We start from the raw sequence: 21,793 nt of genomic DNA, 5'->3' as shown, positions 1-21,793 counted from the left end.
GCTTAGCTAAGCTGCATTGCCTAAAATATTTGTAGCCAGCAATTAAGTCTCAGATGCTGCGACACGCTTCTGCGGCCGTCTGACGACGGTAATTGAAAACGTGTGAAAAACTTGTGGAACAGCAGAACCCCGCCAACGGCCCACCCCCAATCAGCTGGGTGGCATGCATAATGCGGTCAATTAAATAAGCGCTTTGCGCGCCTAGTTTCTCACTGAGGCACGGAGCAATTCAGTTGCCTAGAGACGTCTCAGACTGAAGCATGGGAGAAGCGCAGTTCAATTCAGAGACGGCCGAGGAGGAAAAGGCAGCGGATGCAGCCTCCCCGCAGGATAATCATCTGGATGCGCTCATCATTCGCATTGGACAATTCGGACGATTCCAGATGTTCAACTATATAATGCTCAGCCTGCCCATCGTATGCAATGCCTTCTACTCGATATCCTATGTGTTTACAGCCAGCCCTGTGGTGCACAGGTAAGTGAATTGGTGTCTACTTAGCTAACTCTTAAATAAATCTCATTCTAGATGCAACATCAGTCAGTGTGATACTGCAAATAGCAGCTATATTGAGCCCTGGTTGAACTTTACGATACCTCAGCACAATGGAGCATGGGGTCAATGTAACCAATTTGAGGCAACGCCGGCAAATGGAGCCCTCTGTGAGGAGCATCATTTCAATAGCAGTCATCCCGTCAACTGCGAAGCGGGCTATAAGCTGAGAGGTGACGAGCAAACCATTGCCTCAGAGGTAAGATTCACTTGGAGAAACTAACTTTGCAAAGTTAAAAAACAAATTTTGCAAGATAAAGATACGTAATTATGAATAACTATTTGACGTTCAAAGCTGGAGGCATCGTTAGAAAAAGAATAGGAGTAAAGTAAAGATAAATTGTTAGGTTTCGTCTAACAGATATAGGGATTTCTTAAGTCAAAAATTCGATAATAAGATCTTTTAGCTTTTCAGATTTATTTTTATACCCTTGCAGAGGGTATTATAATTTTGTCGTGAAATGTATAACGCATAGAAGGAGACATCTCCGACCCTATAAAGTATATACATTCATGATCAGTATCAGTATCAGTATCAGTATGTGAACTAGTCTCTCAGTTTTAAAGCTATCTTTATGAAACTTTGCAGTAGTGCCTCTTTCTGTTGCACGCAGTACATATGCAAAAACCAGCTGGATCGGACCACTATATCATATAGCTGCCATGGGAACGATCAGTCGAAGATTAAGTTGTTATATGGAAAATTTGTTTGTTTTTCAAGATATCTTGACCAAACTCGGCATTTATTAGTTTTACAATGCTTCCTCCATATATGCAAAATATTATATACATCGGACGACTATATCATATAGCTGCCATAGGATCGATCGGTGGAAAATTAAGTTGTTGTATGGAAAACTTTTTGTTTTTCAAGATATCTTAACCATACTCGGCGTTAACTGCTTTTCCTGTGCTTCTTAGATACGGGCAAACCACTATGAACATTATGAAAAGATAAGGTCTGCAAGGGTATTAAATCTTCGACGTGCCGAAGATAGCCCTTTTTTCTCGTTAAATATAAATAAAGTGTTGATTTAAAAATTCGGAATATCAAGAATCAGAGACTGGCTACCCGGTACAAATGCGCCATCATCAGTTACAAAGTACCTCAATTTACCAATTTATTTGTGAGCAACAACAAATTGTATATATATGTACATTTAAAATTGATGCTGAATTTGAACCAGCGACCTGCTTAGACCTGCACTCAAACCTAAGACACGCAGGCTCACGACCATGAGCGTGCAATTGAATTGGGGATCAACTTCTAAGCTACTAATTGAAATGTTTAAATTTGTTTTAGCTCGTCTGCAAGAATTTTAAGCTTTCGTAGTAAAAATCTCTTGGACTCGAAAGAAAATATTAATCAATTATTCTTTTTGGTTTACAGTTTGGAATTTTTTGCTCCGATAAATGGAAACTTTCGATGGTGGGCACAGTGAACAACATTGGCCAGTTCGTGGGCATACCCTTAGGAGGTTACTTAGCGGATCGGTGAGTCATTATAGCTACATCATAAAACCGTCTCAAATTCTACTCTTTCATTTGCAGTTATGGACGCAAGGCAATGCTCGTTGTGACGGGCGTTCTGAGCGCTCTGGCAGGACTCGCACGTTCCCAGGCGCCCGAGTATTACAGCTTTTTGTTCTTTGAGTTTCTGGATATGGCCGTGGGCAGCACACTATTTCCCACTGCCTTTCTGCTGGCCATCGAGCTGGTCGGGCCCAAGCAACGCGTTGTGGCCACCATGATCATCAGTTTGACCTACGGCCTGGCAGAGGCGGCAATGGGCTATATGGCCAGCTTAATTCTTGATTGGCGTGTGCTGCTCCGCGTGCTCTACACGCCGGCCCTGCTGCATCTGCTCTTCATCTGCTATATACCCGAGAGCGTACGCTGGCTGCTGAGCCAATCTCGCGAAATGGAGGCCGTTCAGATACTGCGCAAGGTGGCTCGTGTTAACAAACGGGCATTGCCCGAAACGCAGCTCAGTGAAATGGTCCTTATGAATCGCCAGTTGTTGGCCGAATCCGAGACATCTGGCGGTCACTATACAGTCCATCAAATTTTCAGTGCACTCGGCCTGCGCATTGCTCAGTGCTGCTTTCTATGGTTCAGCAACACGTTTATAGCCCTGGGTCTAAGCCTGAATGCAACCGAATTAAATGGCAACAAGTTTGATAACTTTAGCATGACGGGATTAATGCAACTGCCGGGCATTCTGGTTGCCACCCTGCTGATGCATCACATTGGCAGGCGCTGGGCGCTGAGTCTCTCTCTGAGCACTTGTTCTTTTCTACTAATTGTGATGGCACTTCTGGACAACGGTGAGTACCAGTCGGCATAGTTGTGAATTTTCTACAATGTATTTACTTGTCAAGACTGCAAGCCAATTTATTTGTTAACATATTCCCATCTTTCATTCAAACGTGTTGTCAAAAAAAGAGTTCAACCGCAACGCGAATTAAAACATATTATTTTACAAAATGTTTTGGTCCCCAAACTTGGGCCCCAACAATTGGATCGCTCCAGAGTATATGCCATTTTTAGGCAGAGATTAAATTTAGCCCGCAATTTCTCTATGAAAATATGATTGACTTGCAATATTTTTTGTAAAACGGACAATTTAAATTACAAATTCAATTGTTTCAAGGCAAACATTCGTTCCAGCGTAACCTTTTTTATTGGGTTTGCAGTCCTGTTACGTTTATTTTAATTTTTGTATAATATAAAGTTTAATATTTCCTTTATTTCTAGATTATGCTACATTGTCTTGGTATCTGTACTTTCTGGCCAAAATGTGCTCAACGGGCAGTTTTATGACACTGTATTTCTTCACCTCCGAAATCTTTCCCACCAGCTGCCGCAACAGTATGCTTTCCTTCTGTTCCATGGTGGGTCGTTTTGGCTCCATGCTGGCGCCACAAACTCCGCTCTTGGTGGGTGTGACAATTGCTCGGCTGATGCATTATTAATATGACATGTTTCTTTTTAGATATACTATTACAAATATGCGCCGCATTTGCTGTTCGCCGCATTTGGCATTCTCAGTTCGGTGTTGAGCTTCTTTTTCCCTGAAACTTCCAATAAAGTGCTGCCCACGACATTGGAGGAGGCTCGCGCCCTGGACAGAAGTCAACAGCCAAAAGTTTCGGCAGCTACAAAAACTGCTGTCTAATCAGTTGAAAATAGCAACGTCTGGGTCTGGGGTATATTTGGGTTCAATTAGTTGCTGTAAATATTTGTCTATCAGATTGTCGCGTTGAATGACATGCAAAAATATTGAATTGTGTATAGAGTGTCGAATACTTGGAACTGTTCGGCTCGTGTTTGTTGTAATAAGATAATGCCTGCACTTGACGCCAGTCGAAATTGGCGACAAATCTTTTCAATTACTTGCTAATCTTATCATTTCAAATTGGATTGTCGATCAACAAATTATTCATTATACAAAATGGCAGTCAAATTAGGCAATAAAACGAGCAGCGACTATTTCATTAATAAACTGTTTATTATTGATTTCCAATAAATATTTTATTGATTTTATCCATTCATTCATCAATGCCAATCTAGACTTATCTTTATGCGCCACTATATATCATTGAAAAATTCCAAAATTTTATCAAACTATTCAGAGTATAAGATATATGTACTACAGCTAGTAAACTAGTATTACGCAGTATATATGATTTATTTACTAATGTTTATTTCTATGCATGTATAAAACTATGTCCGGACTTACTGAATGATTTTTGATCAACGTTCTAATCGTAAGAACCAAGAAGCAATTTTAAATACAGTTAACTTTCATAATGAAAGTGCACGAAAATCCTACAGAAATTTTGAAAAAATTGCAAAAAACGGTTGAAACTTTTTTGTTTAACATCATATCGTTCGAAAAATTCTTTTCCAAAGTGATGTGTTTCACACTTTTCGCAAAATTCACGGCTCCTTGGTGGAAATGGATTTTTCGGATTTGGTGTGTAAGATTTCGGGCACAAATTTAAATATAAGGATCTTTGTGTAAATTCATTTGAGACATATTTCACACTTTTCGCACAATTATGGGAACTTAATGAAACTTATGAAACTCCTTTGTGGGTAGATTTGAAATTTCTTCGGGCGGGATGCCCGATTTGTGCTTAAAATTTCTTCATTAATTGGATAACCGCAAATTTTAAATACCTATGTTCATATGTAGCTTCTTATAATCCTGAATAGGCACTAAGTTCAATTAGCTCAGGTAAGCCAAAATGCTGAATGACCCATTCAGAATTGTGGCCAGAGCAATACAGAATACAGACAGCAGCAGCTGCTTGTGCCAGACATTATGTCGGGGGGCGCCCACTGATAAGGGCCAATAAACGGCGATAATAACGTTGTAAATTGACATTATATTGTATATCAATCAATAATCATGCGTTGAAGCCATTTAGGGTTTTCGGTGCAGACGGCAAATGCGGTGAGCCAACAAAATCAGCTACGAAATTAAGCAACTAGCTGATAAGGCCAAGATAAGAGCAGACGCGAGAGGGGCACAGAGAGCAGAGGATTGAAGCCACGTAGTAAACATGAGGGAGAGCGTATCTCGTATCTAAAGCAGGCACGCCGTCAAGTGTCGTAATCAGGCAAGAGCGAACCAAAACAGAACAAAAACAAAATAACGAACGAAAGAGAGAAGAAAGACAAATAAAAATCGAAAAAGAAGGGCTATCCTCGGCAGGCCGAAGATTTAATACCCTTCCACACCCAAACTTTTCATAATGTTCATATGCTCATGATTAATGCCGAGTATGGTTAAGATATCTTGAAAAACAAAAAGTTGTTCATACAAGAACTTCACTTACGACCGATGGTTCAATGATTTTGCATATACATATATGAGACGCATAGTAAAAATAATAAATACCTAATATCTTGATAAATAATAAAGTTTTTCATACAAGAACCTACTTTTCGACCGATCGTTCCTATGGTAGCTTATATGACATAGTTGGCCGATCCGGCCGGTTCCGCCATATGTACTGCGTGCGACAAAAACAGGGACTTCTGAAAAAGTTTCATGACGATAGCTTTAAAACTGAGAGACGATACTGATCACGAATATATATACTTTATGGGGTCGGAGATGTCTCCTTTTATGCGTTACGCATTTCATTACAAAATTATAACACCCTCTGCAAGTGTACAATGATTCATTCAATGTAGACCGCATAACAAATAATCTTGTAGAACATAATTAGCTTATTAATACAGCTTCAGATAAAACTGGGAAACTTATTTAATTTTTGTAAAATATTATTTACATAAGCCCGGTTTTATCAGTGATCATGCGGAGTTTCGAAAAGATATTTATCACAGCGAATATATTAGATTTTTTATCGTTGCTCTTAAAGAATTCAGAGAGATTCAAATGGGATATAAAATAAAAAATATATTATTCTATATGTGTCTAATTTATATTATCATGATTAAATTTATGTCAAATGTTATTTTTTTTAATATGTTCCCATATTTATTCTTAAAAAAAGAGAATTAATAAAAATATAGGGTATACATAGAATGTTTGAAATTTATAAAAAATTTTTTTTAAAATTTTTGTCAAAAGTTTTTTATATGATCTCTGTCCAATCATTGTTTATAAAGAGTTTTGGAAAGATAGCACAAATTGTTGTTTTCAAGATTACTGTAGAATCTCGTTTTGTAAAAGATTTTCATAAATTGAAAGACGATTGTTATCACAGGTTGGAAATCCATTTGAATTGATTTGGCTAAATAGAGGTTGATGCGAAGGAATCAGTCAATGAGCGGCACTGCTCGCGGTCGGACGCTCCGTGACGGAGACGTAAAAAAAAGCTTATTAAAAACTATTCGAATTTCTATACTTATTTGGGCTATAAAAAGCTCACGTATTTTTAAGGCATATTTATAAATCGCGCGTCGGATAAAAAGTGCAGTTGAACACGCGGATATGTTGAAATAAAAAATAAATTAAAGTACAAAATAAAGGAACAGAAATATTTACTGAAAATCAGTTTGTCATATAATAGTCGGGCACATGTCTGGCGAAAAGAGGAGTGGCGCCGCCTCCGCTGGCAACGACAGCCCGAGAAGAAGCAATGGCCATGCGATTGGAACTGCGACTGAGGCTGAGCATGTGGAGGCAGCCGCTGGTGAAGATAACTCGCTGGATGCCATTTTGGTGCGAATCGGGCAGTTCGGACGATTTCAGATAATCAATTATGTGTTATTATGTGTGCCCATGGTGTTCAATGCCTTCTTTTCGATCTCATATGTGTTTACCGCCAGCTCAGTGGTGCACAGGTATGTTCCATCTCCCTCTCTCTCGCTCCGTGTCTCTTTCGACTGTTTAATTACCAAATCCAAACACGATTTAGATGCAATATAACGCAATGTGACAGTCCGGCCAGTTTGTACGAGGAATCCTGGCTGAATTTTACAGTGCCCTATAAGAACTCCGCTTGGGATTCGTGTAATCGTTACGTGAACATATCGGAATCGAAGTCTAGTAGTGTATTTAGCGATCCCTCGAGCGATGTGTGTGCCGCTGAGTATTTTGGCAATTCAACCGAAAGCTGCGGCACAGATTTTAAATTTCGAGACGAAGAGAAAACCATATCGACTGAGGTAAATATTTTACATAAATTCTTATACTTATTATTTTTAAAAAGGTATCGATTAATCTATTGGGATTTGTTTATGCTTTGGTTTTGAAACTCTTGCAGAGTATATTATAATGATTAATTATATTCTAGATCAGCATCAACAGTCGAGTTGATGAAGCCATGTCCGCCTGTCCGTCTGTCTGTTTCTATACGAACTAGTCTCTCAGCTTTATAAAGGCTATAGTCTTGGATCTTTGCATAGAACATAGAATAGTGCAGTACATAGGTGAGAACTGGTCGGATCGAATGACTATATCATATAGCTGCCGTACGAATGATCAGTCGAAAGGTAGGCTCTTTTTTGTTTATCAAAATATCTAGACCAAGCTCGGCATTTATTTACTGGTTTAATTATGCTGTTTATATTTGAGTAAAATTCTATCAAGATCGCAGTACTTTATAATCTAGCTCTATTGGTAGGGTCGGTCGAAAAATGAGTTTTTGAATGGCAATATATTTTGTATTTCAAGAAAGTTTCACCAAGCTCACCATTTACGAGCAACACTATTCTCATGCAAAGCCGTAAGGCAAATGTTTGCAAGGGTATTAAGTCTTCGGCGTGCTTGCTAATTTATTCAAGCTTTCTTATGAAATAGTGAGTGTAAGAAGAAATAAACATTTAAGTTGCAAAATAATTTAACTTAGTTTTTTGATCGTTGAAATATGTTTTTAAAATATTGAAAGCTGTGTTGACTGGAATCGAAAAAAACTAAAAAAAAAAAAAGTGTTCAAAGATAATCGACTAAAATGACTTACAGTTCTGAAGTTTTTGTATAGTTGTTGAATTTCCAGGAATTGTCTATGACTAATTGAACAAACGGCTTTTAACATTATAAACAAATTCCACACATTTCTGCGAATTTGAAAATTACAATATGCGGTTGTTTTTTTTCTTTTCAATTTAAATAAACGTGCTTTGCATGCGACTGACTCGTTTATAATTTTTTCTTATAGCAAAATTAAATGTAACTTAAATAAAATACCGTTCTTTATTTATCTATTTATTTTTATGTTTTCTTTATCTTGGTTTTAAATGATTTAAGTTTGGCATCTTTTGCAAAGACGAATGGAAACTGTCCTTGGTGGGCACCATAAACAACGTGGGCCAGTTTGTGGGCATACCTTTGGGTGGCTACTTTGCAGATCGGTAAGTGGTCGCACTTTTCAATCCTTTATTGAATACTAAATCGAACTATATTTTATCTAGTTATGGTCGTCGCAACATGTTGGCAATTGCGGGAGCTTTGAGCGCTCTCATGGGCATTATACGTTCACTGTCCAGCAATTATTATATGTTTCTGAGCTTCGAGTTCCTCGACATGGTTGTGGGCAGCACCCTGTTTCCCACGGCCTTCCTGCTGGCCATCGAGCTGGTGGGTCCGAAGCGTCGTGTAGCCGCTGCCACCATTATCACCATTTTCTATGCGATAGGAGAGGCGTGCCTGGGCATTTTGGCATCACATGTGCAGAACTGGCGCTGGCTACTGCGTTGGCTCTATGCGCCAGCTATACTGCAGATACTATTTCTCTGGATTCTGCCCGAGAGCGTGCGCTGGCTGCTCAGCCAGGGCGAGGAGAAGCGAGCGGCTGAAGTGTTGAGGCGTGCGGCCCGAATCAATCGGCGACCATTGCCGGAGGAGCAGGTGGATGAGCTGCTAGCCAACAATCGACAAAAACTGCATCAGGCCAACGAAAGCCCGTATCCGATCAGGCAGGCCGCTCGCTTTTTCATTTGGCGCATTGCCAACTGTTGCTTCTGCTGGTTCACGCACACGCTGATTGCCCTGGGACTGAGCTTGAACTCGGTCAATCTGGGTGGCAGCAAATATAACAATTTCATGCTAAATGGCTTTGTGCAAATTCCCGGCCTACTGCTGCCACTCATCATAATGGATCGCATTGGCAGAAGGTACTCGCTATGCGCCTCCATGCTGCTCTGCGCCATTTGTATGGGCGCCTCGGCTGCTGTCGGTTCAGGTAAGCCTCTTTATATTCAAATAAAAGCAAACTATCTTATTTTATGTTTAACAAGATGTATGCCTTGATAGGCCTAAGCCCCTTAAGCTCGGCACTTGCCAAAGACACGGTTGAAATTGCAAAAAAAAAGCATTCAAAAGAACATTTGCATTTATGACAGTTAAACGTTCAACACTTCCATTAATTTTCCGTTTCTTTGAGGTATTTCTTAATACATTATTATTCCTTTTTTTTTGTGAATAACAAGAAGAACAATTTTAATTTGAGCCGGCGACCTCTCGCTTGCTTGACCGACGCTTAGATACCTGAGCATTTGATATTTTATCTACAAAACCTGACCCACTTTTTTTTGACCAACTTTGGAGATCAAATTATCCAATCGGTCAGGACAAACTCTTTTATAAAAAGAAAGGAAAGTGTATTCTCTTTTATAAATCTTCAAATTTGTTGTTTTTCTTTCAGATGATTATGCTGGTTCCCTGACGTTGTTCCTTATTGGGAAGTTGGCTATTACGTGTAGTTTTCAGATCCTGTACTTTTTTACCTCGGAAATCTTTCCCACCAATGTGCGAAATAGTTTGCTCTCCGTTTGCTCCATGGTTGGCCGCATTGGCTCTATGCTGGCGCCGCAAACCCCATTGCTGGTAAGTACCAGGGCACAGTCTACGTATTGCACAGCTAACACTTGTTCTCTTTAGGCCAAATACTATGAGCATGCGCCTTCAATATTATTTGCCACCTTTGCTTTGGTCAGCGGCTTTCTGACGCTTGGTTTTCCCGAGACGGCAGACAAAGTACTGCCCACAACGATGGAGGATGCCCGCGACTTGGATACCGCACGCCAAATACGCACGGATGAGAATGAGGAGGAGCAGGAGGCGCCTAGAAGATTGTGTTGATCAATTTGTACTTTAACGAACTGCACGGTTCGCATGTTTGCTAGCAATTTTGCGATTGCCAAAGATTTTATTTTGTCCAAGCCGAATGCATTTGTTGTTGAGTTTTAATACGTTTCTACTGTTCCTAGTATTAAGTGAAAGTGTCGATTATTTTTGTATAGTATTTTTTTATTGAATATAAAACTAAATGTATATTAATTAAAATTAGCCCGTTCACTCTTTGTGCGAGCAACTAGAAGAAACAAATACTGTACACGTTCTTATTTATGTATAAGGAGGCTCTTTTTAAATGTAATTAAACTACCTTAACAATTAATTATAAGCACAGGACTAAGCTCATGTATTTGAATCCCAACTCATGTTTCTAGGTAGTGTACATTTTATATAGTTTTATACTACGAAACAGTTGTATGAATAGAGCATTAAGATCGTAAATAAGAAAATCAGAGCAAGAAGAAGAGCCAGCAGTACAAATTGAGTGGGTCAGGGAGCTGCGATGTTAGTTGGACTTGCAGCTCGGATCAGAGAGGTTGCCATGGTGAGCAGAACAATATATTTTATGTACATGGCTTAATATTTTATTATATATATATATATATATTTAAAATAATAAGACGATTCTCATTATTTGACTTTATATGTATTTTATATTTTATATTTTTTATTTTCTGCAAGCAGCAAGCAATATCGATATCAAGTCGAAAAGAGCCAACCGAAATTTAAAGTGGCGCCATCTGTTGCAATGCAAAGTAGTTAGCCGCTTAGCTGTGTGTCAAACCTTTTCGGCTTTGCCTAATGTGTGCTACAATTTGTGCATGGCTATCTTATACTATCTTATACTACAACCTATTTTTCATTGTCATTTTTTTTCAAAATTTTCACAAATTTTGGATTTTCCAAACGAAATCAAAAAATGTGGTATGCAAGTCGATTTCAGAGAGCAGTACGAGTTCAAAAAGGTATGACTTTCCAAAATCGGACCATTTTTAGCCGAAATATCGGAAAAAAACGAAACGAAAAACGAAAATTATAACGGCATTTTTTCACGTTTTTGAAATCGCTGTATCTCGGCCAATTAAGCCCCGATCTTGGAAAGATTGGTCTCGTTCGACTCGTGATCACAGCCATTTTCAGCCAACATCGTTATTTTTGCAAAAAACATAGTATTTTTTCTCAAATTGGGCCATTTCTTAGAATTCCGATTTTTTGGTGTCAGTCGATAGTCGGAATCCGTACGAGAAGAAAGAGGTATTATTTCGAAATCGGACATATGGTACCCGAGAAATTTCAATTTTAATTTTAATTTCAACGTATTATGTAGACAGCACGAAAGTATGCAGTACTAAATACTAAAATTCTGCTAAAAACCGCTACAAACTGCTATAAATGGCTATAAAGCCCCTGGTGTTTTGGCTGATTTTAAGAAAAATATCGGCAGCCAGCCGTTAGTTTTTGATGCCGCAACCTTTTTTTGGTTTTTTTTTTGCAGCTTTGCAGGACTGCTAGCTGCTAGCAGGACAATTAAAAAAGTTGCCTACTAATAAAATTAGGCATTACATTTTATTGTTGCTCAACTTGTGATAGATATATATATCGTATGGCAACCGACAAAATGCTGAAAGGCAAACTTCACGTTCTACTAGATACTCTTTAAACAATTAAAACAGTAGGTTTGCTGTTGCCTTGTATTAGACGTGTAATTCCAAGACATATCATGATCGTAATAATCGTAATAATCAGTGCAACAGATCAACCCTTATGACAGCTTGTAAGAAGTCTTACATAAAACTGATGGCTGGGTAAAAGGGTCACCTGTGGACTCAAATGTAATCTCAGTCCGTAAGGTTTGTTTCTAATTGTTGTACTTCCATTATCTCCTCAAGTTCCTTTTACTACTGTGAGTTCCTTTAATTGGTTTCAAAGAACATGTTATATTTTAAAGGACTTTGAAATTTCTTAAATAATAACAACTCTCAAGCTGCATACAAAGAAGAAAGCTAAAAACGGTTCAAAAGTTTGCAAATAATCAATTATCTGTAATGTTTTTTATACCATGCACTTTCAATGTTATGCCTCAATAAAATTTCCAATCAGTAAAATATAATAAGTATAAATAAATCGAAGCACTCCAACGTAAAGAAAGTCTCTAACACGCGAGGCCGTACTTGAATTTTCAACTATAGGAGCTAGCTTATTTCATTGATAGCTCTCAAGTAGTGGGCAACTACTTCCGTTAAGCATTGAGATACTTGAGAAGGCTCTGATACTGGTTGGGCTTACATAATTAATATATATAGAGCTGCAATCGTCCAACCACATTAAAGATTATGAGTTATTTGCGTGCATTTACAAGAAATCGGCGAATTCACAAAGCCATATTGATAAGCGGAACACACCTAGAATGCAACACATCGAATGCTATTGAATATGGCAAATATTTAAAAAAAGATATTTGAAATTTGTAAAAGCCACCATTAATGGCCATATTTGATGAGAGTGACATGCTCATGCGCCAAGAGATCTTTGTGCCATGGTGGGCCTTATCGGAAGCGTCTTGTTGACATGCTGTCAACTTACGCACTCCGATGATATCGCCGATTCGTAACCTTAACTTATCTGCCTCATCAATAATGGGGCGAGAGTGCATTGCGATTCAGTTGGGAAACGTGCCTGGTCGCCTATAGACATGAGTGCGGACTACGAGAGTGACTATTTTGTGCGCAGTCGGTTAGTTGTTCTGGCCAAAAGAAGAGGCTAAACGAACAAATTTAATTACTAATTAATTACACACACGACTATATTACCCCTAGGAAAGTGCGCGATAAGCCGCCGCTGTGGGACTCATTTCAAGATCCGCCAGCGAAGCGGACAAGTGGCTCCGATGCCTACTGGAAGAAGTTGCAATTTTTCCTGAAACTTTTCAAGCTGTTCACCTATCTCCTGGTGTTTGCAGTGGTCTTGGCCTCTAGCGTGGCAGCCAATCTGATTTATTTGTATATGGCTGGCAACACAAATGGCGACACAAAGGTTCGAGTGTGCAGCAAATACCGTAAGTCAAGGACAGGACAAGCTATGCTCTCTGGTTTAAGTTTAATAAGCTGCCCCCTGACCCCTCGTCCCCCCCGCTTTATGCAGTTCTACTCGATGGCCAGGTGACGGCAGTGCGCAGCAAACTGGAACAAATTGCCTGGGTGTGGGCCCTGATCTTTGCCTTTGCCGCACCCGAGCTGTTCACCTTTCTGCGCTCCCTGCGCATCACCATGTTCAAGCGTGAGCAGCGGCCCAGCGGACTGGAAGTGACGCTGGTGAGTAATGTGCTAGTAGTATTTATTGTGCTTCCATGATTGATAAGGTCACACTGCCGTTGTCGCTAATCAGGTCACACTCTTTGAGCTACTGCACGTCGTTGGCCTGGCGCTGCTCACCTTCACCGTGCTGCCCCAGCTGGATGTGACGCGTGCTGCAATGCTGGGCTGCTGTGTCTGCTTCGTGCCGGCGCTCCTCAGTGAGTAACACACTAGAATCTGGCATCTGGCATCTGGCATCTAGAATCTCTGTCATCTTATCAGCCTCTTTGTCGGCCAGACTGACAGCAATTAAATTGATTGCCATTCCGTTCCGCTTAACACTATATGTTATACATATATATATATTTTTTTCTTCCCAGACCTGTTGACTGGCACACGTTTGCATTGGAAATCTGCGGATATGTTTGTATACGGCACCTCCATACTGGCGATAATATCACAGGGCAGCGTCTTTCTCATTTGGCCAGCCATGTCCACGCAGCTGGAGGTGCAGCTGCTGGCAATACCTTTGCTATTGGTCTCATTCCGCTGGTGGGAGAACTTTGCCAATACGCACGAGGCGATAGGTGAGTGAACTGAATGAATCACAGTTCTAATAGACAATACGCGGCACAGTGGTACACACTTTGTACGTTTTTATAGACATCACATTTCAAGATAATAACTAAACAATTAAGCTATATAAATAAGAGAGCGGGAGCTACGAGACTGATACTTTTACTGAAGCTTTCTTGTGATTCAAAATGGGGGTATAATTTAACCAAAGTGGGGCTTAGGAATATACGACCTGTGTAAAAAACATCAACAACCAAGAAAAATTTCAACAACCAACAGCAAAACAACCAATAAGTGTATTTTGAGCGTCCCACCAACAAGCGGAAAGATTGCTGGTTCAAATTACGCAGCGATTCGCGATTTCTGTTGATTCTGTTTATTTACTTTGTTAATATTTACATTGAAAAAATCAACAAGTAAGCGAGCTTTCGGTTATTATAATTTGTATATTTTTCCAGAACTGAGTTATTCACAATTTTGTCCACTCTGCCATTAATAAGCGTAAACGATATAGTTTCCAGATATACCACGCCCCCGTGGGTAAAAGAGCTGGCAAGCTGTTTGGCTAGGAGCAGTAAGATGAATTTATTTGCCTCGAACTTTACTATTTACTTGAAAAATATGTCTGAGCTAATTGTCAAACTAATTTATTAATACCAATTTGTGCAGTAACTCTTGCCACAATTTATCCTCATGATAAATTTAGCTGCGTCGAACTTTACAATGTACATGGAAAAACGTGCCTGAGCTAATTTTCAAGCCAATTTGTTTTTCGGTTATAGAATATACAATTTTGACTATATATTTACTGTATATAGTTGTTAACATTATTCAAGTTAACTAATATCCTAACTATTATTCCATTAATTTACTCTCTAGCCTATATAATACGCAATATACGCTGCACTCGGTCCCGCTACCACACGTACCTTTATCTGGCACCTCTTAAAATTGTCGTCTTTGGCTTGATGGGTTTTCTGTTGCACGGCGAGAACTTGATCGAGTACTTTACGCTGTTTCACAAGGCCTGGCAATCGCATTCCATAACCCTAACGGTAAGTGATGCTCATTAGATGGAAATGTGTTGACTTTTGACTCCCACCGATGACACCGACTCCAGCACACGGATGGCTTGCTGGATACGGTAAATTTGGCACACACGACCAATGCCTCATTTAGCAGGCCCGCAACACTGGGACAGTATACGCTACAATCGAGCAACAGAGCCGTTGTCTACGCACTGCTGCTGCAGGTGGGCGCTGCCTACTTGTGCCACATTTTCGGCAAGTTCGCGTGCAAGATTAAGATACAGCATTTTAGCTATGCGCTGCCGCTCAACCTGGCTGCGCCAGTGACCGTTTGTGTGGCCACAGTGCTGGCGCAGATGCGTGCAGCCGATCCGTGCTCGCTGCACGGCCTAATGCCCGATTACATGACGCTGCAGGCACTTGGCCAGGATCTGGGTGAGCTGGGCGCCTTGAGTCTGGAGTATGCGCTGTGGCTGTGGCCACTTTGGTGGCTCGCCCAAATCTGGACGTGCCTGCACATCTGGCAGCCGCGCAATGATAAGAACGCGCCCACCGAGAAGCTGTACGTGTGCCCATGGTACTGTGGCCTGCTCGTGGATCAGTGCTCGATGATGAATCGCCGCATTCTCGACTGGAGCGATGAGTACCTGGCCATCAAGGTATGTAGAGTCCTGCTGGGAAGTTTCCTGTATTGTACGCGTTGCAATTAATTGCGCATAACGAATCCAAATTGTGATTTGAACTTGAATCTTAATGAATTATTGTAATCAGGCGTTAACATCAATCATTCTGTTCGAGTTGTAGGCGTCAACTGTTTACAGAGCCTTGCTGCTGATTATCACACACACACCCACACACACTCCTCGCCTCCCTCTCTGTCTTCCGTCATCTTCAATCTCACATCTACAGGACTTTTCGACTGTGTCGTGTTACGCTTCAAGTGTTAGGCGATGTAATTAAGTTAAATGACGGGGAATTTGCAAAGTTCTGGGTGTATTTGTGTCTACCCATTCCCTACATATACACGCACACATATACATAAATATGCAAACATATGCGGTTGTAGTCAAAATTTTTGTCAATGTAAACTTAATTAAATATGCTACAAATTTGGTCTGTGCGTGCGGTTCACGCTGTGTTTCTGCTAGACGTCAATGTAGCTGACTTAAAAGTATAACAGAAATACGCAAAACTAATTAAAATCCAGTCGCAAATGTTGATTTTGATAATTATAAATATGACTAGCTGCGAATTATTTATTTAAGGGGGTCACGTAGGGACTTGAGCAATGAATTTTAAAGTCATATAGGTTCATAGGAACTTGGAAGTTTACTTAAATTCTCAGCCATAAACTAAAGCTGAAATCCACTTTTATGCTCTTGTCAATATATCTCAATTTGGGGTATATATATATTCCTGATCTATATCAACTGCCGAGTCGATAGTCATATTCTACTGTCCATCATTCTGCTTCAATGCAAACTAGTTGCTCAGTTTCAAATTTATCGTGAAAAAGATAGAACTTATTTTTTGGCTGTAAGAGATTAATGCTTAATAACTATTTTAATAAATATATAATTATTATTTGCATATCAGAGCGACTTAACGACACCCAGAGATCCAGTTTTGGCCCTGGCTGCTGACATTAATGCCAGTCGCGATATACAGGAGCAGGATAAAATACCGCAACTGATTGTTTGTGCAACAATGTGGCACGAGACCGAGGAGGAGATGATAGAATTTCTGAAATCAATTGTACGCTTGGATGAGGATCAATGCGCACGGCGAATGGCAAAAACGCATCTAAACGGTGGCAAAGCGGATGATGAATACTATGAATTGGAAAGTATGTAAATATGCCAAGTGCATCCAGCTGTATTTCAAGTTTTTCTACTCTTTTCTCTCTTGCCACGAAACTAGAAATATTTCAAATTTTGCATAAGCAACGCATCCTCGACCTGCCACCGCAACACTCAACAGCTCTGAGTGCCCCGCTGTCGTCGGCAGTTGTTGTCCTGGTCTTGCATTGATATGCATATGGAAAATGTATTTGCTTTGGCTTTGCCTAGCCACATAAATTCTCAAATTCTCAACAAGAAAAAAATGCCTGTCAAATTATAAATCTATGCAAGCCAAATACAGTGCTGCCGAAAAGTATTCAGCAGCTGCAGCCGTGCAGTGAGAATAGTTTTGGCGAATTTATAGCATTTGGCGTCTTCATTTCCGGACTCACTTGCCAAAATGGCGTCTAGCCAAAAGTTCTCGCCAAACCTTTTTTTTGGATATCAATTTCTTAAGTCTTTGAATAGTTCAGTAGAGTATTCACTCACTCGGTCGAGTGAGTCAAGATTCAACATTTTTCGGCTCAAGCTGTTCGAGTTGCAGATAATAAATTGAGTCGTTCCTAAAAATAAGCTTTAGCTAATCGAACTAGGTTGTGTGTTTAGGCATACTTGTATTATTTTACATTGGCACAACACAAGTCAGAGCGCCTCGGCGGCGACAGCTCGAACATGTAGCTCGAACATGTTGCTTACTCAAGCAGGTCGACATTCGTGGCTGGAACATGTTGCTAACTCAAGCAGGTCAAACTTCTTGTTTATGTATGTCTTCGAGTTTGCTGAATGAGTTATTCGAACACTGCTTAACGGTTTGCAGTTCAATCGATTGAGCATTCGAGTTTGATTCTATTGAATTAACAGAAACAGAGCGCTAATCCACACTGTCAAGCCTTAACCCCCTCTTTATCTTTCACTTTGTAGCTAACATATTCTTTGACGATGCTTTTGTACTGGACGAAAAACATTGTCAGAACAAACGGAATCCTCCGCTCAATGAGTATGTGAAAACGCTGACACGAACTATAGACAAGGCTGCTTTCGAAATCTATGGGGTTAATATTAAAATCAAGCCACCATTGAAGATTGAAACGCCGTATGGAGGCCGTTTGGTCTGGACACTGCCGGGACGCACCAAAATGGTGGCACATCTGAAGAACAAGGACAAGATACGACACAAGAAGCGCTGGTCGCAGGTCATGTACATGTATTACCTGTTGGGCTTTCGCATCATGGAAACGGAGCAGCTGTCGGCACGTCGCAAGGCTGTCATTGCGGAGAACACATTTCTGCTGGCGCTCGATGGGGATATCGATTTTCAGCCGCGTGCCGTGCAGCTGCTCATTGACCGCATGAAGGCAATTGATGAGCTGGGCGCTGCCTGCGGACGCATACATCCTGTCGGTCGCGGGCCCATGGTGTGGTATCAAAAATTCGAGTATGCGATTGGACACTGGCTGCAAAAGGCCACAGAGCATGTAATTGGCTGTGTCCTGTGCAGTCCGGGCTGCTTTAGCCTTTTCCGCGCCAGCGCCTTAATGGAGAACAGTGTCATGAAACGCTACACCCTGGTCAGCTCGGAGGCCATGAAGATGGTGCAATACGATCAGGGCGAGGATCGCTGGCTCTGCACACTGCTGCTAAAGCAGGGCTCTCGCGTGGAATACTGCGCTGCCTCCGATGCATTCACCCATTCGCCGGAGTATTTCAATGAGTTCTACAATCAACGCCGACGCTGGGTGCCCTCGACAATTGCCAATATCTTTGATATACTGGCCGATGCCAGCACTGTGGTGAAGAAGAACAATTCCATATCCACATTGTACATCATGTACCAGGCCATGCTCATGATTGGCACTGTCCTCGGCCCTGGCACCATATTCCTGATGATGGTCGGCGCGCTGGTTGCCGTCTTTACCATTAACATTTGGACGGCATTTCTATGGAACTTCTTTCCCATATTCATTTTTATACTCAGCTGCGTTTATTTGAAACAGAAATTCCAGCTTCTCATTGCATTTGTGATCAGCGCTCTTTATTGCCTGGTCATGATGGCTGTGCTCATCGGCATCATTGTTCAAATGCTCGAGGATGGTCCGCTGGCGCCTGCATCGCTCTTCTTTCTCCTGGTTGCCGTTCAGATCACAATTGCAGGTAAGCTTTGTGCCTTACACATTCTGAAACTGGCAGAGGAAAGTGCCTCCGTAAAATATATAGGTATATTAAGGTCTATTTGTCCGTTGTCTGAGGTCGGATCATAGATATATATTATCCTATATCGTACGCTCTAATATAATATACATAGATTATGCATATTTCACTTTTATGGATACCTAGAGAGTCGAACTTAACTTTCTTTCCTCTCATGTAGGTCTCATGCATCCTCAGGAATTTTGGGCTTTGCTGTGCGGTGTTATCTATTATATAACAATACCCTCGATGTACATGCTGCTCATGATCTATTCGGTTTTCAATATGAACGATGTCAGTTGGGGCACGCGAGAAGCGCCCGTGCTCAGAGATGATGGCGAGGAGTCGCCCAATGATCCCGATAACTATTTGCCCGGTTGGCTAAGCGATCCGCTGCTCATCGACTCAGAGCTGGGTGAAATATCGTTGTTGGAGCAACGGTTTTGGAAGGATTTGATCAAGCAGTATCTAAAGCCACTCGAGCTGAGCAAGGAGCAAAAGCAAACCATGGCTGATGATCTGAAGGAGCTGCGCAATATGATTGCCTTTGCGTTCGTCATGGTCAATGCGATTTTTGTGCTCATCGTATTTCTGTTGCAGCTAAAAAAGGACTATTTGCACTTGAAGTGGCCCATAGATCCCACAGATTTTGTGTCCTTCGATCGCGACAATCTGCATGTGGGCATCTACAGGCAGTACAAGGAACTGGATCCCATTGGACTTTGCTTTGTCATCTTTTTTGGCTTCATATTGGTCATACAGTTCATTGCCATGTTCTTCCATCGCTTCGCCACAATGTCACAGCTGCTGGCCACCACACAGCTGGACTGGTTTCGCTCCAATGGTCAGCTCAGCGATGAGGATGCCGCCCTCGAGCTAAATGGCAGCGCGGTGCACATAGCTCGTCGGCTGCAACGCCCCAGGCGACTGTTCGACGATGACGACGATGTGGATGCCCATCACTACGATGAACTGGAATTGGGCCCGGACGATGCACATCGCGAGAGCTTGGCCCGCAGACAGACCATATTCAGGCTGCATGAGACACGGAATAAGCAGCAGAGCGACTATAGCGATTTGGTTCGAAACTTTGAGAAGCGCTTTTTCAGCGAGGATGAGCTGAACATGAAGAATCTGCCCTTAAGCCGCAAGTCCATGAAACTGTTCCAGGAGCGTCGCTCTGTGGCCAAGGTCAATGCGGCTGCCACGCCCGGCGGCACGCCCACGCCCAAAACGGGCAAGCGACCGCCTCTGGTGATCAATGCACAAAAAAAAGTGAGCTTCAGCAGCAGCAACATGCAAATCTATAATAATGGCAACACAGAATAAAATCAAACCCAGTATTACCCATGTGAATCTGCAAGCTATATGTATACGAGTATATATAATATACGTCTAACTATCTATCTATCTCTGTTAACTGTAGCCTAACTATAGGAGTCTGTAACCTAACCTAAACCTAAAAGCCCTGCGGCAAAAAATATAATTAATTGCATTTAACTCAAGTGGCAGTCAGCGAAGCTTACTTCCATGCTGCAGGAGCGGAACGTCTTTCGCCTCATTAGCATAATTACAAGATGGGGGGCTGGTGAGTGGATGGGCGGGTGGTGGGTGGTTGGGTTGGGCGTCATTCATCAATGTCGCGGCGACGCTTAGAGTTAAGTGTGCTCCTTGGCTGCGCTTTTTGTGCCGCCATCTAAGAAAGTTCGCCCCTCTGGCTGCAAAATGCAAATCAAAGTGTGATTAGCTGGGATTTGATGAAGTTTCTGCTGCAATGCACAACTTTTTACTGCCTCCCACACACGAGTGTGTGTGTGTGTGGGCGTGCGTGTGGGTGTGTGTGTGTGTGGCGGTGCCTTGTTGCACCTAGGTGTTGGCATAACTGCTTTTTAAGTGAATGTTCTTATTGTCATGCTCTTCTAGAGGGTATTCAAATTGTTTCAAGCAATGTGTAACAAATATGAAACGTTTTCGGTTTCATAAGATATAATAAAGTCGATATATCCAGGTACGTGCCCATTTCTCTGCATATATAAAGCCGGCAGCTAGATATTTACCTAAATCTATAAACGATATTTGTTCTACAAAAAGAATTAGCTTTTAGCTATTATTCGTATTATTCCAGTAAATATTCCAATTTTCAGATAGAATTTCTTAATTAGAGGATAATTTTATTACATTTTAGATTGATTTATAATTTTATTTTTCTTAATTCCACGAAACTATTTTTCTATAAGAAAGGCGCCCTTTCTAGGTTTTAGGCTGAGTTTCTATTTTCTTAGAAAAAGCCATATAAAAGTTTTCAATTTAAGGGTAAATTCGGCTTGAAATATAAACAAATTTTAACGGAAACTTCAGTTTGCCATGAAACTTTAACTACTCAGTTACAGACAGAGCAAAGGTTGGCATCGACTATATATATAGGCAGGCTATATATCATATAACTGCCATAGGAATTTTTAATTTTTCAAGACATCTTGACCAAACCCAGCTATACGAACTTCAATATTCTCCTCAAATGGGACTACTATACTATATGGAAGAATCTGTCTGAAGTAAAGCTTTTGTTCAAAGTGAAACATGATAATATGTCAAAAAGGGTATTTCATATTCGTCCTGGCGTTACTTACTTTCTTTTGTTAGCTAAGAGAATGAAACGCAGGACAGGAAGCTACTTTGCCAATGCGCATACATTAAACGAGGCACCAACTGACGGCGAGTGAATTGTGGGTATCGAAAGGCGGAAGGGACAGTGTGTGGTA

The 21,793-nt window shown here is 41.0% G+C and overlaps 3 protein-coding genes across 3 annotated transcripts; all 3 read left to right on the top strand.

The window, feature by feature from the left end:
- Window positions 1–43: 43 nt before the first annotated feature.
- LOC135435751 (solute carrier family 22 member 7-like) lies at window positions 44–4,055 on the top strand. The gene is made up of 6 exons (XM_064692947.1): window positions 44–475; window positions 527–749; window positions 1,941–2,044; window positions 2,102–2,877; window positions 3,308–3,489; window positions 3,546–4,055. Exons 1-6 carry the CDS (start codon window positions 261–263, stop codon window positions 3,726–3,728), a joined length of 1,683 nt encoding a protein of 560 aa, XP_064549017.1. The 5' UTR covers window positions 44–260; the 3' UTR covers window positions 3,729–4,055.
- Window positions 4,056–6,344: 2,289 nt separating this feature from the next.
- LOC135435758 (organic cation transporter protein) lies at window positions 6,345–10,358 on the top strand. The gene is made up of 6 exons (XM_064692953.1): window positions 6,345–6,874; window positions 6,949–7,198; window positions 8,280–8,383; window positions 8,444–9,213; window positions 9,676–9,857; window positions 9,912–10,358. The coding sequence occupies exons 1-6, from the start codon at window positions 6,609–6,611 to the stop codon at window positions 10,110–10,112; spliced, it is 1,773 nt and encodes a 590-aa protein (XP_064549023.1). The 5' UTR covers window positions 6,345–6,608; the 3' UTR covers window positions 10,113–10,358.
- A 2,394-nt stretch (window positions 10,359–12,752) lies between these two features.
- Chs2 (Chitin synthase 2) lies at window positions 12,753–20,536 on the top strand. Its single transcript, XM_064692951.1, has 10 exons — window positions 12,753–12,839; window positions 12,923–13,161; window positions 13,248–13,417; window positions 13,491–13,617; window positions 13,780–13,986; window positions 14,855–15,030; window positions 15,096–15,662; window positions 16,600–16,849; window positions 17,766–18,995; window positions 19,213–20,536. The coding sequence occupies exons 1-10, from the start codon at window positions 12,799–12,801 to the stop codon at window positions 20,358–20,360; spliced, it is 4,155 nt and encodes a 1,384-aa protein (XP_064549021.1). The 5' UTR covers window positions 12,753–12,798; the 3' UTR covers window positions 20,361–20,536.
- The last annotated feature ends 1,257 nt before the right edge of the window (window positions 20,537–21,793 follow it).

Source organism: Drosophila montana, unplaced genomic scaffold (assembly GCF_035044405.1).
Source record: "Drosophila montana isolate Dmon_TW-CO22-7 unplaced genomic scaffold, ASM3504440v1 contig_3684_1, whole genome shotgun sequence".
NCBI lineage: Eukaryota > Metazoa > Arthropoda > Insecta > Diptera > Drosophilidae > Drosophila > Drosophila montana.
The sequence above is the reverse complement of the archived record's forward strand: the minus strand, read 5'-3'. Positions and strand labels throughout refer to the sequence as shown.